Raw genomic sequence first — 18,733 nt, forward strand, 5'->3', positions numbered from 1 at the left:
GTAGAAAGCATAAAGACAAGTTGTTGTCTTCATGTTTTCTAGAAGGAGGACAAAGTTGCATATTCTTCGGAAAAACTTAGTGTCTTGAACTCAACTAGGGAGGCTACGAATTATCTTAGTGCTCCAAGGAACTTCTGACTGGGCAGAGGTGATTTTTGTGTGTGTTAGGGAACTGACGCTAGGTAAATCGTCGTCGATGTCGTCGGTGAGGGTACTCTGTGGAAGAGGGCAACGAGACAGTCCATCGGCATCCAGGTGTTTCTTGCCACTTTTGTGAACGATAGTGACTCATAACTGGCAGCAAACTATAAAAATAACGGAGCGTTCTGCGACAGTGCAGAACCCTGTATGTTGTTAGCAAGCGTTTGGGAAAATACGTAATATTTCTTATGCGCCAAGTTATATAGTTAATTAGGACTAATTAGCTTTTTTTGTTTAAGAGCCGAGGTGTGAATTGGAGAGTTGCAGAGCACATTGGGAAACGCCTAATTGAAATGTTTCCTACATAATACGCTTTGCGAGCTTCTTTTTTATTAATCTAAAAACAAATGCCCGCAAAACAATAAACAAAAAACACGTGACAACCCGTCAGCTTGTGGCGGTCAGAGCGCTGTCAGACGAGCTATGAAGGGGCGAAGTCCGCTGGTGTGCTGTCCGATAGAGGGTTTCGCGGCAGTAGGTTCTCGCGCCCGTGCTCCACGAGTGGTAACTTTAGCGCACTACTACACTTCTCACGCGCTAAATTTCGTTCTAAAGATCACTAATTTGGTGGTTTTCGACGAGGCTCAGCAAGTCTCTAAATGGAACCATATGTCTATTTGCAATTATTAAAAAGTGAATTAGTCATGCTTTAATTAATTAACAAACTAATAATAAGTATATCGCCCTTTCTGACGTCCGCCACCACAAGTAATGCGGTGCCGAGGGAATTATCTTTTTACCTCGAATGCTCTAATTTCAGGAACTTTTTTCAGGCTTTGCTTAAGCATTCTGTGTATATGTATATACGCATTGTTTTTGCGCCTAAATGCGTTCCTTTAAAGAAAATATTAACACCAACTAACAGGCTAGTTGGTTACACATAACGGAAAAAAATACAGTGTAAGAAAGTGCTGTACAAGTTCTTCCAAGACAAGAACGAAAGTTCTTTTATCGTTCCTTCTCAACCTTGGAACGATTTCCCGTCACAAGTTACAATGGTTCGAAAGGTATTCGTTCACTTTGCATTTGTATGATGTAAAGTGTCGTTCAGTTAATTGCACAATTGCGTATTTAACTCAAGTACTGTGCTAGATAATGCGTAAATAAAATAAAGCGAACAAGCGAAAATATATGCATGTCGAACTACGTATCGAATTGTCAGAAGCAAACGTGTTCAGGCGAGTTGGTTAGGAAACATCCCAACGTCAGGTCACATTTGTTCCAGTTCTTTCCATTCGAATAGCTTTCGGACACTGCCTAATTCTTTAAATCTGAGATTGAAGTTGGCGATAATAATAAAAAAAATTATAGTCAGTGACAAGTTAAGAGTGTAAATAGAAGCGAGTCTCACTTCTCTCCACTTTACAAGAGCGAATGTTGGAGAAGTAACCACCTTTCAAGCGTTCGCTCTGCAAATGTGGAAAAAGAAGGGAGGAGCTCCCACTTAACTCATAACCTATTACTGACAACAAATCTCCACTATAGGTCCAAATAAATATTCAAATATAGATATAAAAATATTCGTTCCTTCTGCAGTTTTTTTTTCAAAATGTAATAAGTTCCAGTTCCAGTTTCACCGGCGTTCCTCCATTCCTCGTAAAAGGAATGCGTTCCAGGAGTGCCGTTTCGTCAACACTGGTGCAGAACAGGAGGGCTCGTGGGAGAAGACAGGACAATAAAGCATTCTTTTCTGGAATGAATAAACTGCACATGGAAAGTTTTCAACGATTCCTGCTCAACAAATATCAAAATCTCATTAAATTCGCCGTGTCATAGAACACCACTTGATTTTCTCATCACAAGTTATAGCCTACCATATATAAGATCAGGAATAATCACTACTAACCTAAGCGACCACCTATGTGTCTTCATGTGTATAAAAAAACAGCTTGTCAAAGATAGTACAAATAAACGTTCATATTTTCAGAATATCACAAGAAATAATCTTTCTACGTTTAGGCGAGAACTTTCTTGCCTGGATTGGACTGAAGTGTATGAAAATGATGGGGCAGATAAGGAGTACAATGTGTTTTTCAATAAATTCCTGCACCTATATAAAGCTTGCTTCCTATATAAATCAGTTAAGCTACAAAGGAAAATTCGTAAGCCATGGGTTACTCGAGAGCTGCTAGTCAAGACAAATAACAAAAACATATTGTACATCGCTTTCGTGAAAACGAGAGAGCCTGAATTTCTTAAGGTCTATAAGGTCTACCGTAATAAACTTACAAAAGAATTAAAGAGTGCTAGAGAAAGATATTTTAACAACTCATTTATATCATCAGCACAAAGACCGGACGTCATGTGGAAAAAGCTTAATAATGTTATTAATCGTTCATCTGAAATAAAACAAATAGATAAAATTTGTGCATATGGCACAGACCTAAGAGATCGTGAGCTGGCAAACGCCTTTAATAATTAATTTGTGAACTTGCCAAGAGATAACCCAGGAACAAACGCCTGCGCTTACATTGAAAATCAATCTGAGGGTTCCATATTTCTTCTGCCAGTTGTGCAAGTCATGGTGACGCTTGCATTCTTGTCATTAAGAAATAGTAAAAGTTGCGACGCTGACGACATGAAAATGGAGCCAATAAATACGTTTTGGACATAATATCTCCCTGTATGACGTATATTTTTAAATTGTGCTTGCTGGCCGGGGAATTCCCCATGAGAATGCAAATCGCAAGGGTAACGGTTTTGTACAAAAAGGATGACAAAAACGATTTCGGGAATTATAGGCCTATTTCAATTTTATCTGTTTTTTCAAAGGGTTTTGAGAAACTTTTGTTGTCCCGTATGGTAACATTTGCGGAAAAAAATAATATATTCACTTTTTTGCAATTCGAATTTCGTAAAGGCCGGTCTACAGAACTGGCCCTTCTGGAACAAAATGAATGCATTTTGCGTACCTTCGAGGATAAACAGACGACTCTTGGTATTTTCGATGATTTTACGAAACTCCTTGATTATTTAAACCATGACTTGATGATAAAGAAACTTGAAAGGTGGGGGTTTCGCGGACCAGCGTCAACTATCATTTCATCATATCTTGCTCATCGTGAACAATATGTTCATATCAACGGGTACTCTTCAGATATCCAACCGATCATATCTGGTGTTCCACAAAGCAGTATTTTAGGCCCTTTTTTGTTCAACTTATATATTAATGACATCGTGAACGTAGAAAAAAATACCAAACATATCATCTATGGTGACGATACAAGTTTGTTAGTCACAGGTGCTTGCTGTGATGACTTAGCCCATTGGGCGAATCAAACTCTGCAGAAGTTTAGTAGTAGGAATTAAGCTAACGCTTTAAAGATCAACGTGAACAAGACTGAGGCTATTTTGTTTCAACCGAAAAATAAACATGCAGCTATTACGAGAGATATCGTTTTGAATTCGAGAAAAATAGAAGTGTTTACCAGTTTTAAGACTCTTGGAGTTGTTTTCACGCAACATATGACTTGGAATGAACATCTAAATCATATCTTGGTAACGCTGTCACGTGTGATTGGCATAATGTATCGTCACCGCTCTATTTGGCCAAAAAAATGCTAAATTGTTAATCTAGAACTCGTTATTTCTTTCACGTATACATTACTGTCACCTCGTCTGGGGAAATAATACAATGGCAAATTTGAACAATATACTTATGCTACAAGAAAAACTGCTGCGAATAATATCTAATCTTTTATAAGATTACCCTAGTAAGCCTCTGTTCACTAACTTAAATTTAATCCATATTTACAATAATTATAAATATCGGTGATGTCTAAGTTATAGGTCTGAAATCAAAAATAATGCTATCAATCTTAGTGAACTAGCGTCCTTATCGCTGAAATTGACAACATAGCCTAGACAACTGGAGAGTCCCCAGTTGCAGAACAACATATGTTGAGCAAATGCTATCCAACGTGCTTCCGACCTTACCTAATTACCTTAGTACTTATCATATTGATCCTTTAAAATAAACAGTAAAATATCTCAGAGATTGTTTTCTTTTGTAGAGTAACTTGCGTAGCAATGACTAAGTAAATATTCCACTCAATTCCCTCATTTATAAGTTACAGTTATACCCGTTGCGAATGCATTTAGTGGATAAGTAAAGTATTACATAGTCGTACTATATGTCTTAAATCTTGAATGTCTTGAATATATTGAACCCTTGAATTTGCACTTGTTTTTTTTTAGTAAACTGTCTTCTTAGCAGTGCTAATTTATCTGCTAAATTGTAATTTTGTACATTGATTTACTGACCTGTGTATTTTTTTTTCTGTGACCTGCCGCTGTTGCCCATCAGGGAGGGGGGCTCGGGACTCGTCAAGCTGCACAAATGCAGCTTTTTTCCTCAGTCCCCTTCCATCATGTACTTGTGCATGATGGAGAAATAAACATTACTATTATTATTATTTATTGTGTGCCGTGATCGTGTCGAAAAGCAGCCGTAACAACGGGCAGACGAAACAGACCACAGGCGTGGAGCAGACGTAGTCGAAGCCTCACGTAGCCAATTGAGCCGACCGAGCAGCGAGCAGACGACGAGAGCAGCGCCGGTTCGCAAGGCAGTCTGGGACTGAGTTATTTTTTAGGCGTTGCTGCTGCGCATGATGTCATGCTGGGTCCTAGGGTATTGATTATCCTTGCAAGCGGGGGATTCACTGCCTGACAAAATGAAAAGAGACACGCCCACCTATTCAAAAAAAAAAAGGTGGGAGAGCGTGATATTTGTAAGTGCACACAAGTGAGTGTTTCTTTTCACAACACAAAAAGAAAAGACATTTCGATTCTTCCAAGAATTACGTAATCGGGGAAACTATATAAAGCGAACACGCCTGCCCATATTGCCACTGCGTCTGAGAGGTCGTCAACGATGCTGGCGCTCAAACATTTGGTGTTCTGCCTAAGCGTTTCTGCGGCATACGCCGACGTAGAGTTTCAAAGTTGGAAGAGACCGCCGGACAACAATCCTGACCTGAACAGAAAAAACCTTGGTGCGATGCAGGACGCGTGGAAGGTATGATTTATTTTCACCGGGAATATCAGTTATTGTAACGATATTAGCTATCTGCCTGTTCATAAAGCGATTGCTGTTTTAGTTGAGATCCTCTTTATATTAGTGAGGAAATGGCAGCCGGATGACCTTGTGAATACATGTACCCGAATAATGCCCCTGCAGAAAACAAACCTCACTGCGTAATAAAAAATATCCGATACCCTTAAAATGTTATAACCGGAACCATTAGTTACAATTTGTTCTTAAATCTTATTTTTCAATAACGTCTTGCGTTATATGTGGACAAATTCTGAGCCTTCGAGGATGCGTAGAAGTTTTTAACCTTTGAAAAGAAAGCAGTTTTATTTTATTGGCAGCGGCTTGATATCGTGGTTTCCCAGGTGGCGCAAATTTCAAAGGTTAATAAAATAAAACGTGATGCCTATAATCAAAACCAGCTGAATGAAGGTAAATCAACGCGGCCATTTTTGTTACTTAATATCAATATTGCCTGTTTGTTTCTTTCTTTGGACATTTTTTGTTCATTAATGATATTATTACAAGCACGAATATTGTTTTTAAAGCTTTTAGTTTCTTTTTACGTCGAGTCTACATTTGTCACTTTTATTCTTCTAGAGAATCAATTACGTGTTTTCACTCGTAGACTGCGTGGATGAGAGTGGAGTGTGCGTTTTCACGATTTTCATCCCAGTTTATTATGAACGCAGTAGTAGTAGTAGTAAACAATATTTATTTGCCCAAGCATGTGTTAATGACTGAACGGGAGACCCCTAGGGTCGCCCCGCCAGCCACCCCTCAGACGGTGGGGTGGCTGGCGGGGTGGCTTTGAGTAGCTTAGCTTTGAGTAGAAGCGTCTTCACATCATGCCTTTATCAGTGCATACTCAGCTATACCTGAGGACAGCGCTTAATTGACGTAAAAATAATAAGAAACATTTATGTATATATATTTCAGACAATCAAGAGTATGGCGAACCAGAGCTATTATCTCATTTATAGTAGCGGGTTGGGGACCGAAAAACATTACAGAGATCTTACTTGTCTTCAAGTGCAAACAAGTGACCTCAATTACACACTGAAGAGCGCTACATACACATCAAAATGGTACGACACAAAGTCTAAAACAATGTAAGTATGTTCATTGTTTTACAATGTCCCTACCATAAACGTTTTAATTAAAATATCCAACCAGTCCATTGAGCGGGTTAGTTGCCTTTTCAAAAGCCGATAAGTATCCACGAGCTTCACTGAAGCACGATCAGATGCTTGAATTACTTTATTTTTTAGCCAATAATTTTGCATATCTACTATTTCGAACTGTATGCTGAGGCTTAAAAATAGGATACATACAGAAGTACCGAAAGCCCTCTCATAACTAAGATAGGATCACTATTATAGCAAATAGTTACACCGACTGAGCACCGCATATGCACTTGCGCGCAGCCCATATAGGTGTGTCATTGTGAATATACATGGCGAAAATACATTTCAACAATATTGTACAGGCGGCGAGAACAAGCAAATATTTATTTTACGTGGAAAGATTAAAGAAACATGTAGCAAACATCGCTTATACAAAATGAAAAAAAAAAATGAGTCTTTCTTGCAACTTCAAAACTGTTTGAAGCTTCGCAAATTGAGCCAACTAAGGCTGACAAGATATGCTGTAACAAAACCTGTATCAAATACGATCTTCGGTACATTTTCCACATCTTGCGTGGCCTCTAACGAAGAAAGAATAAAAGGTATGAAGATGACTGAATCGTACTAAATCATTTATTAGTATGTTTATTATATTTGCCTCTTTTTGATTATTTCCTCTTTAGAGATCATTAGGAGATGAAAATGACCCGTGATATATTCAAGCGTGGGCTGTCCCGCCAATGTTGGTACTGTGTTTCTAAAGCTCCTAAACAAGAAATCATGCATGCATGTACACGTGGCGGGACAAACAGTGAGAGAACCTCTGGAGGACCACAAACGCGTGCCACGTCCCAGCAATTTTCGTACCGCGTTCCGCACGGCGGCATGTGTTTCCAGAACACCTCTGTTTGCCTTCAATCCCGTTCGGTGCATTCATAGAACAAATAGGAAACGTCGAAAAGACAAGGCGGTGTGGTGGAGTAACATACTTGAAAGGGTAATTGTGAGACTCAAACCTTGAAGCACGACGCCGTCAGAGATGTTGTCTTTTGGCCGGCTATGTAGCGCTTGTATCATCCGCTCAGTGCGGTTCATTTTATCTACATATTGTCGACATAAGATCTTCGTATGCTCTCCAATTACACAATACGTACACGACAATGATCACTTTATTGTACCACCACAATAAGTATATGTCTCGATTCTGTATCGGCGTATACAATGTGGAAGTTCGTCTGTTTCTTGCATACCTCGTACGTTTGTTTACTCCCAAAACGCGCACAAGTGCTCTTGTTTCTCGCCGAATTCAGGCAAGGTTGTCTTTTGATTGGCTTGCACCTTCATTGTTCCGATGTGCCAGCGACGCATTTTGGAACAGAATTGCTCACCGTATTGAGTCGATATGTCTGACTTGGCACAATTTCAGAAAACAATAATGCAGCATATGTAAGCTGGACGCTACAATCCCTATAACACTACTCGTAAGGCGATTTCTCGAATGGACGGCCGTATTTTCGGAAAAAGAGGTCGAGATTGAATCAAGCCGACGAGGCGCGTGACGTGAAGATAGCAAGTTTCCTCCTCTCTTAGCTTCGCTCTCTCAAGGCCGCGACGCGGAGAAGACGCGAGGCCGTTCCCTCTCCTTCTCGGAGAAACATGACGTGTTCATTTCTGTGAAATGCGCCTCCTTTTCTTGAAAAACACGGTCATTCGTTTGAGATATCGCTGTATGAGTGATGCTTTGGTGTTTGTAGCATCCCGTTGCACGCTTTTGCCGCATTTTTTGTGGAATCCAGATTTCGGTTCAGCATCCCCTTAAAGTGTATAATCCGCACATACTGAAAGCATGGATGTGACCATATTGATCAGGCAGCGAAAGTAAAAGAAACTTTATTTCACTAAGGCAATATTAAAATACGGGGAAAAGACGCCCACCGTTCTGTGTAAAAAAACCAAAAAGGGCCATTTACTGAAAGCTAAAAAAGACATAAGTTGCCGGCTCCCACTACGAGCTGGCAAGAATTTACAAGAACGATCTCAAAAAATAATCACCTAAATGTGAACCAGTGTTATTTGTCCTTTCTCAAATATAACGCATTCGGATACCCGGCACATTCATAGTACCGAGCATATACAAACATTTTAGGGCTAAGAATTTTATGTTTGTAGTATAGTTCAGAAAAATAGTTTATTCGTTCAGAATCACGTGTCTGTGTCTAGTTTATTTTGGATGGTATTGAAGAATAATTATTGGGACTGTGTGGATATTTATGGCTGCGTGTAGTTAATCAGCCATTTCAAAGCTGCGACGACTCACCCGCTGTGGATGAGCAATTTAGCCAGTGTAGTTCAACCGGTAGCCTGGGGTCTTTAACGTGCACCACGCAGTACTGATGCATGACCGCACGCCGGTACGATGCTCATCCAGATCGAAACGGGCAGGTGTGGGGACTGAACCTAAGATCCTGGGCTCTTCAGCGCGAGCTTTCGATCCACGCGCTCCGAGCTGGTGTGCACTAGACCACTCGGCCACCGATCCTTTTTGTTTTTGTTTATTGCCACTCGGCCACCAATCGCCCCTTGGATGGTATTGTTTCCTTAAAAGACAGCGTTCTTTTTTTATAATGAAGAAAAATTTTATTGTCAGGTTTAACTTAATCTCCCTACGGAAAGGTAAAAAAACAATTAACTTGAGAATCCTTTCTTTTTCCCTTGCCGGTATATGACACACAGACGGAATTAAGTTTAGGCCTTTTGATAGGTTCCGTTCACATAATTTGAAAATGAGCAAACTGTTAACTAGTTTCTTTTTTTTTTATCTCAAGCTAGGCGTTTGTACCGAGAACGTGTGAAGTCTATTGCATATTGTTAAAATCATTTTGGCTAATCTGAAGGTACGGAAACCGCTAAATGATAACTTTACGTTTACTTTTGGTTACTCTTTATAGTTATGATTTATGAGTTTGAAATAGGCTAAATGCACAATGGCTGAAACTTATTTTACTATGGCTTTAAAAAAAGCGTGAAAGATAATGCCTAATTAATATTTAACAAACGTTGTTAAATATTAACTAGGTTTCGCACGCCTGTTAAATATTAACTAGGTTTCACACGCCTCCTCCTTTCCTATATCTTCTCCACTTTCTACCTTGCCCCGTATTGGCTCCACTCACAGCTTAGGAGAGGGGAGTGCTAAGAGGATTATCTTCCCTGCAGAAAATCGAGGTTGTACGTCGGACTTTAAGTGTAAACAAGATGTCTACACATGTATTTTTCTCCCCATCTTGTGTTACAGGAAAACAAAAACACAATTTGTTCAAGCTGTAAAACAAAGGGATTATAGTATTGAAAATAATATGCAACTGGGTACGTACCTTACAATTTCTTGTAGTAATAATTAACACTTACATCGTCACCGCACGATTTCCGGCAAGCGTTGTAAGCGAACCTTTTGTCGCCGGGAGGCACACCATGAATGCAGCAACTATTTATGTATTAAGCACAGGTTAATTTACAAGATGTCAACGGGCCATCCGTCGACTAAAAATACTGGTCTTGAATTTTTACGTGGTCTCCATCGATTTGTTTAACCCCTCACATATGTTTCATGCTAAAGCAGCGTGCAAGTATCTTTATGTTTTTTTTTATATTTTTGTACCGAGTGCGACTATGGTTTTGCTGCGGTTTACTACAGTGTCATGTTTGTTTGAATAACTTCTGTGGACGCACAGAGGTTAATATTAGCTTAAATAGACGCCACTAAGCTATTTTGTATCCAACATTTGGCGGTGCACATAAACCGTTGTAAACTTACCAGGAATGCGAGGTCGCTGGTAATATGCAAGTGCCTCACATTACTAAAATGTTGACATTCAAACTATAATTCTGATTTGCTCTGCAACATTTTGTTCCTCATGTGTACGACTAAATTGAAACGATTCAACGTATTTTTATTACATGCATCGTTGTTTTCGTTTTCAAAATATGCGCATGTTCAGTTGTATACAGACCTTGAAATAGTTATCCTTTTCTTTTTTCTTTTTTTTTAGATCGTACTTCCATATAGTATGAAATTATTATTCCAGGTTTTATTATAAACAATCGATAAAATGCCACTATCTAAGGTACCTCTGACACTTATTTCGCTTGAAGCTGAAGCAACTAAATGTTCTCAGATTACCTAAACCATAGCCTCCTGAATACTCACAACAAAACCTTGCAGTTCCATGGCCGAGCCATAGCGTGCCCGTTCGCAGATTCGAAGCGCGTGGATCTGGTAGCACAGAGCCTTTCTCGGGGAGTCTGATATTCACCGCGCAGCTTTTGCTGCGGCGAGCACCCGGAAGATGGTTTTCGAGCCCGAAAGGAAACGAAGCGGTAGACCGAGGAACCCGAGAAGCACGAGCGGACATTCCATCGTTCGGGACAAGTGTGTTTCGGCGTCTCGCCGCAGAGGGGCACCCGTTACACGACTGTTGTCTGCCGCCCTACCTTTTCACTTTTGGCGGCCGCGTCACGTGACAATCTGCCAGGTTTTGTCAGTATAAAGGAGGCTACGCCTAAACTTAAAAGCTTGTTTTTTTTCTAATAACGCCGCAGCGCGGCAATTAAGAGCAATAAAATAGCAGCTGTCAGCCATTAAAGCGATCCGTGTAACCGTCTATACTTCGTCTCACCTCAGTACGGGCTATTGTTTGCCGCGCGTGCAAAAACGCGATCTAGTTGCTTCGAATGAAGCCTCGGCGGCTGCACGAGCGCTGGTGTAGCGAGTGCTCCGGACAAGGCAGTCAAGGCTAGCCGCTGGCACTAGCACAGCATTCGGGGTTAGTCCATGCTAAGGTGAGACGAAGTATAAAATATTTCGTTCGCGCGCGCTTGATGTGCGCGCTGCGGTGCTGGTATTTTTTTTGTTTTTTTATTACAGTCCCTTTCAAACTTTTCATGTGGTCGCAAGACTTACGTATTGTGCTCGGATTCTCTACCTGGTTACATTGTGGGCATTCGACGTCCTTAGTCGAAAGGCTCTGTTATGCTCCAACGTTTAGCGAAGCGAACGCAGCGTAGCGCAGTACGCGCGCGTTTGATTGGCCGGCGAGCAGAAGTCGATATCTGAGACCAATAAGTATCTGTGTGCGCGGCGCTACACCGCGCTCGCTACACTCGACGTCGGACCATACCAGAGCCTTAAAGCTTAACTGCAAAGAAGAAAAGGTGTTTTTTTAAACAGCCTAATTGGGACAACCATTCACAAAACAAATGTTCCGCGAAAAAAATATTTTTTTTTGGCAATATTTACGTCACAGGACGTTTAGTTGGAGTCGGAACATCTCCACATTTGAAAGTCCCGCTCTCTCGACCCCCGCGCAGGAGAACTACGCCCCGCCCCTCACTCTTGGATTTGCTCTTTTTTGTTGACTTGGCTGCTGAGTTGAACGACGCAGCGTCTCGACTTTCGGTAAGATCTGGCAAAAACGTCAACAACGCACGCTAAACATGACGCCGGTATTGTTTTGGTACGTCGGTACACGAAAAGCTGCGAGGTTTGCGAGCACATAGAGTGAAGACGTGACCGGAGAAGTGCCCCTGTGATGTTCCCGGAAGACGGAGAGTATCATTCATAATCGTCGTGTGTGCTTTGAAAGCGAAGGTTGTCACAGGGTCGACGGGTCTGCAACCACAAGCCAACGTTCATGACAGCGCTGCGTTGACTTCGGCGATCTCGTTCTGTTTGGTGCAACACGGCGACGCGACAAAGAACTGAAACGTTCGTGGTGTGTGTGGTGCAGTACTTGGAACTAGACACCCAATACGGAGCGCAAATTGGCTGTTGTGGTGTTGAGGTTAAACGGGTTCTGTCCCTTCGTCGTCAGCTGATCCAGTCAAACTTGTCCGGGACGACGCAGCAAGCGCTTTTAAAAGTAAATCTTCCTTCGTTCCGTTTCAAAATATGAAGGATTCCCGACGCATACCGTGAGTAATAAGCTGCGGGAGTTTTGAACAAAATCACATCGTTTTAATTGAACAATGAACTCCGAATTTTTGTCCTAAATCTGCCGTTCTTATGCGTCGTGTTGGACTGCATTTGCACAGCGACGTGTTGCGCTCATCATGCGGTGTGAATAAATTAGGGCAAGATTTCCCACCTGCCCACAGATGCATGAATTGAAACCATTTTTTACGTAGTGAACATAGTGCTTTTTTTTTATTTTGGGAAGAGGCTTTTGCATTTATTACGGTGCAATTACTTGAAAGTTCAGAAATTGGGGAGGGCGAGCAATCTTTCCGAACTTCGTCGTTTTGCTCTCTTCCACTGCCCCTACTTTTAAGTTTCAGTAGACATACCTACTAGCCGGTACAAACTGCTCTAAATCAGATAAAAGGCTAGGAAATCGGGACGGGGCGGACTCCGTGTTTCGCGCTTTTCGCAAGGTGACTGGGGAAGTGCTTTCGCAAGGTATGCGGAATATGCAACCGATTTTGTTATGCCCGTCGTTTGCGTCTCTCCAGCAAAACGAATACGATAATCCACAAAGCCGCGATCACAAGCCAAGATTTACGATAACAGTACATATTTATTCAAACAATTTACGTAAGATGGTTCGAAAGTCGAGAAAAGAAATCTGTCGGCTAACGCAGAATTCGAACGTCCGAGGGCTTCTGCGGAAAGCTATTACGTAATAATCTGGCTGTGCCAGGGTTTTTACGTAACAACTGTGTCTGGCCGGGGACGTTCGATGCATCCGGGGCACCCGGTGCGAATCTCCACGGCCTCCGGAGCGATATGACAAGAACGTAACTGGACATGTTTGTCGCTACGCGAACGCTCGATTGCCTCCAGCCAATTAGCATTCCTTTCGGGGTGACATGGCTGCTGGAAGGCTCGCTGTCAGGATCACTCATCTGACATCTCCGAAAAGTCAGCATTTGCACGCGCGAGCGGAAAAGAACGAAAAAAAAACACGCTAAGCGAGCAAAGAGGAAAACGAAAGAGCCGCGCTATGAAAGCCAAAACCCCGCATCGCTTCCTATCACTAACACCTGCGATAGCTGCTAAACACACACTACTTCACTTCAAGAAGTCTCACTCAAGCACCTGGGTCAGCACGAAACACTGATCACTTCGGCGAAACGATTAGTCGAGGTAGGCGAGACAGGCGGTGGTGGAGACTTCGGCGGCCATGAAAGAATGAGCTTTTGTTTCTTATGGTATGAATCCAAGCGGAAGTGCCCGTCTTGTAAACATCTTGTAAAGAATAATAACTCTCATCACATGGGTTATTCTTTAAACGTCAAAATATGCCGCTCAAAAGGAAATTGCACCATATAAAAAAGCTTTAACAACCAAGATCTAAGCTTTCAATCAAACCCTTAGCCAATGAGAAGTATAGCTGCCGATTGGGATTCAACGTACCGGAATCCCAACTTTGTGGCGCGCGATTTAAAACGGGAGAAATAGCCGCAAACTAAAATCAGTTTCACGCAATAAATATTGCCGTACAAATATTTTTTCATCGCGGAAAAGATTGTCTTTTGACATGCTTGTCCCAATTAGGCTGTTAAAAAAAAAAGCTTTTTTTTTTTTTTTTGCAGTTACTCTTTAAATGATCAGCGCAATAAACTATTTTCAAAAGTTCATCAAAGAAGCATTGGCCGTCGCCATTTTTCGGGCACGAAGCGTGGGATTTAATCCGAGTCTTTCCCGACCGCTGATGCAGCACTCGTCTTTAAGATCAGCTCAGTGCACGTGCTCAAACAACGGCGTGCTCAAATAGTTGACCCAGCATCTATTGGTGTGCACACTTTTCAACGGGTTCTATTATCCGGGGCTACATACTCATCTTCTGTTTTCTTTACTTGTTTTGTCTAATTGCTGATGCCGTTTATTGTTGACTGCAATTATAGCGGTTTGCGGCATTTTTTTAATTATTTTTCACTGCGTAATTTTGGGCGTTAACACTACACGCCAAGCCCTGACTCAAACCCTATCCGTGCGTATTGTGTCAAGCTCACAACGCACCACTTAATTAAAAAAAATTATCTTCCATTTTTCTTTTCAAGGCCAGCCTAAGAGTAAAGCCACATCACCAAAGGGAAGCTGCTACGATCTCATTTTCAACTTCTTCTGCAAGTCACTAGGCTGCATTATATATCACCCGGAATGTTGGCGAAAATTCTACACGACATATTCAGAAAAATACGTGATATTCAGCAATTCCTTTTGTCATATAACGAGATCACTGCAAAATGACAACGACTATGCATGTGAGTATAATGAAATGATTTCTCCTACAGTGGCAACTTATTAAGAACATTTTTAGGCAGAAAATGAAAGTAATTGAATTTAAGTATATGCAAAATGTTCAATATCTTTGTTTAAAACAGTGCGACCGAAAACAAGAAATAAGTAGAGACGAGACAAAAAGCAGCGCTGTCGTGTCTCTCGTTTTTCTTTGTCCTTGTTTTGTCGGGCCGAGATGCTTGTAAACCCACTAGCCCAAACATAACTTTTAGCAAGATACTCAAAGTCGTTTCGATATTAATACCAACTCAAACACTTTTCCAGCCACATGCCGTCCAGAATTTGACAACTAAGCCTTCAATGATTGCGAAAATCACCCAAAGGTCGAGACAAAGTCATTCGAGCAAAGGACGATAAGTGTAACATGTTTACTGCGCCCTAAGACAAAGACATAACAAAAAGATAGACACATGGGTTGCACTGAAGTCACATCGCACACTTCAGACCACCATGTAAGAGGAGAAGTGAGCTGCTTTTGTAAGAATTTTAAGGGACGGGTTATTAATCTTCTATAACCTCCTGGGAGGAGAATAGCGACGTTTGTGCAAATCTGGGAGGCACAAAAGAGGATCCTGATAAGAGGGGAGCTCGCTCTTCCCCTCTTCTCTTGTGGTTATCGGAGCGCTGTTTGAATGACGTCACGTGCAACCCAGGTGTATAAGTGGCCTCTTCAGAATCAACTGACACGAATGACGCGAGAGCCCACTTCCATACAAGCTAAAGGCAGTAAACCTTTCCAGCGCTTATCACCCAGATTAAAAATGCCGAGTCAGTGGGATGTGGGCGCATACGCGCAGCCTGATGTTCCACATGAGAAAGCAACTGCGCATGCTCAGAACGTGTTCTACAGACAAGAAGACAAGGATGACACCGCGCAGAAGCTGAATGTTGGAGGGATCTATAGACGTTTGCAAGTACGGCTTCTGAGCGCCGCCATCTTGCTGCATGTGTGGTGATACCCTGTGAGAGTCAAGCATTTCTGAGGGGTACGCACGGATTCCAGACTGGCACAAAAAACAAAGTGTGTTTCATCCATGGTGGCCAGACTAGCTCTTGAAGCTCGGCTCCAAACAAGCGTGTATCGGATGCGTTGTTGTCGGCTGAATTGCACACTACCGTGGTGCTGACCCCATGCGGAGAATTATATGACTCTTTTTAGACTCATGCCAAAGTCTGAAGCGGTCCTTGTGAGGTCAACGGTTGGTGAATATACTCGAGCATTCCACCCGGGCAGGTGAAGCGCAAACAATCATTGGGAGCTGAAATTGCATAGATGCAAGGACATTGCCCACTCAGCCACGAACCTGGCGAAGAATTGCAGTCCTAACGCTTGTGTAGCTACCATGTTCGCCCAATACTAATTTTAAAAGATACTGTACTTATATTTCCCCACTAAAATTGAAACAGAAAGACATAAATGAAGTATGAATTCAATGTAGCAATAGGCCGGAGAACACTATAGTTTATTAATTATGCAAATTCATCTCCAGGTGCGTATTTCACGGGTCATAAATGTTGGATATCTGAATTTGCCTCCACCCGGCTGCACCTAATATTCGAAGCTTCAGTCAATATATAGGATATGAAAAATAAAACAGCCGATGGAAATAATGCAGTGAAAGGCCCCTAATACAAGGGTACAATCAGTTTTGCTTGCAGAGACCGGCGGTCGAGTCGTGTGTCCTATCGCGTATTCTGATTTTAGTATTTTATTTCTATTAATACAAAAGGCCGTGGATGAAAAATTAGACTTTGGTTTTCCTGACATTACACCTAACTCCTTACCTTCACTCTTGTTGCAAAAAACAAGAAGACATATTCAAGTGGCGAAGTTAAAACCCCTTATTGCACGTTGATCGGGAAAAGGACGGCAGCCATTTTGCTCAATCTTTGTCTTAATTCTCATAGACATGCCCATATTGAAAGTGCTCCTTAATAAATGTGTTCGGATCCTAAAAACCAGGAGAGCGGTGATATGGTGCAGCATTACAGATCGCAAAAGCACGCAGCGATAGCTACACTGGTGAACATAAAATTTAAAATCACAGAAAAATCAATTGAAGTGCTTAATGTCATATTTTTGAGAGCATATTACAACGATTACACTGTCTGTTAATCTTGAATCGTGTTTTAATTTTGTTTTTCTGCAAAGTTAAAAAGAAGTATCCTCTTTTTTTTTTTCTCTATTCAACTTTTTTTGGTTGGGCAAACTTATATTTATATTTTCGCCATAAAACCGATTGTTTTTTATCTGTTTTATCCTAAGCGAACTGTTATAAACTGAAATGCGCGTTCTTCCTTTTGCCTCAAAATATCGTTATTTTTTTTCCAGCTTGCGAATTCTGGTTGAGAGAAGATTTGTTAAACAATGTGACCATTCCCCAAGCCAATACAAGAGCAGGAAGCGAAGCAACCGAGGAAAAGAAGAAGGAATTGGACAGTTCGAGTAAAACTACGTATTTGTATGATTCCTTATTTAAGGAACTTCCGTCCAGCTGTCGATACGCATTTATTCTCAACTGCGGATATCCGACACACCGATTTTATGACAAGGAAGATTGCGACAAGATAGATAAAACAGATAACGCCGCATAGTGTGACGTAAACGCAAGCAATTAGCACAATAATTTCAACAAATACACTTCCCGTCTCTGTATCGGACATCGCGCTCAAACCATCTTTCACGTGTCTTTGAACGTTGTCTTTTGTTGCTCCGTAAATCAGAACCAGTACAGTATCTAAGACAGCCATTTAAACACTGCGGAGGATTTCGGGCAACTGCAGAAAGCAGCAGGACTTTGTGCCGTGTAATATCTCCGGAAGAATTCTTGCAGTCTCCTGTGCTTGAAAAAATACTAGTGGTAAAAAAGTCAACTTAGCTAGGAGTACCTAACATGTGCTTGGTGTCTGTATTATCACAATAAAAATGGCAATAAAATGAGCATTTCTTTCAATAAACATTCGTGACTTCAAAATGGTTGCTGTGATTAAAACCACGGGGCTTACGTTTCTGCGGTGCTTGGGTGCAGACTACGTCGAATTGCAATAGCAGTGCGTGTCTAGGCAACATGCCGCTAATAAAGGGACGATGCAGCGATTTTTATAATTTGGGCGAATACAGATTAGAACAGATCCCTGACGTTAAACCCAAGAAACACACGTTGTTCCTCTGGCATGGCGTTGTGACGACTGCGGTACATCAAGGAGCGCCCGGTACTGCGACCTGTCGATGCACGCGATAGGGCGATAAAAGGTTACTTAATAAATATCGCTTCAAAATCTCCACCTTGGCTCGTGCAATTAATACAAAATGTTTCTCTCGTGGCCCGGTATTTGAAGGTAGGGCTCACGATTCATGGTGTCCAGGGTTTGATTTCCCTTGGGGGACATCCATATTTTTGTTTCCAATATATTTATTCATTAATTACCCTCACGCGTGCAAGCGTATTGTGTTGCATATCAAAATAGTTACAATGAGGAGGCTAAAAAGTGGCGATCGCAGTAATAACTAGAAAGACCAGTACCTATTTAGAAAAACGACAGCTTGTATTATGTTTTCTACTAGCTCCAGGCCGGAAAAGCTGAGTGAATACTTTTCTACCCGCAAGAAACCCGAGTGTTTACCTGCTGTCTCGGTAGTCACCAAATTTCGATCGTACATGTTTTGTCGCTCTTTCGTTTTTGTGATCACTGATTATCACGCTTTAGCAGACTTCTGTGTTTGAAAAAGCCTGCCCCTTGTTTTAGAAGTACGTCCTTAGAATGGAAGAAAGTGATTTGAGCATAACCTGTAATTGTGTGAAGCTCCCTCAAGACGTCGACAGCCTGCCCTGCCGGACCATCAACCCAAGGCCAGTTAACACCATGGATGTTGCAGCTGTGCACCATTTTGACAACTATGTGATTGATTCGGGCGAGAGTTTTAAATAGTTATTTTTCATATTGGTTTTCTTTCCCAATACGCCATTTCCAACATTCACAGTTTTAGGGCGACCCCTGGGAATCATTTCCATACTTCTGCGAGAATAAAAAATATAGATGCTCGTAAATAGAAGAACTGATATACTTCAG

General features: G+C 41.5%; 1 protein-coding gene across 1 annotated transcript; it reads left to right on the forward strand.

The window, feature by feature from the left end:
- Positions 1-5,073: 5,073 nt before the first annotated feature.
- LOC115330399 lies at positions 5,074-17,520 on the forward strand. The gene is made up of 5 exons (XM_040222443.2): positions 5,074-5,221; positions 6,176-6,348; positions 9,659-9,729; positions 14,422-14,625; positions 16,995-17,520. The coding sequence occupies exons 1-5, from the start codon at positions 5,078-5,080 to the stop codon at positions 17,255-17,257; spliced, it is 855 nt and encodes a 284-aa protein (XP_040078377.2). The 5' UTR covers positions 5,074-5,077; the 3' UTR covers positions 17,258-17,520.
- Positions 17,521-18,733: the final 1,213 nt, after the last annotated feature.

The sequence above is a fragment of the Ixodes scapularis genome, unplaced genomic scaffold (genome assembly GCF_016920785.2).
Source record: "Ixodes scapularis isolate PalLabHiFi unplaced genomic scaffold, ASM1692078v2 PGA_scaffold5__190_contigs__length_132052651, whole genome shotgun sequence".
Taxonomy (NCBI): domain Eukaryota; kingdom Metazoa; phylum Arthropoda; class Arachnida; order Ixodida; family Ixodidae; genus Ixodes; species Ixodes scapularis.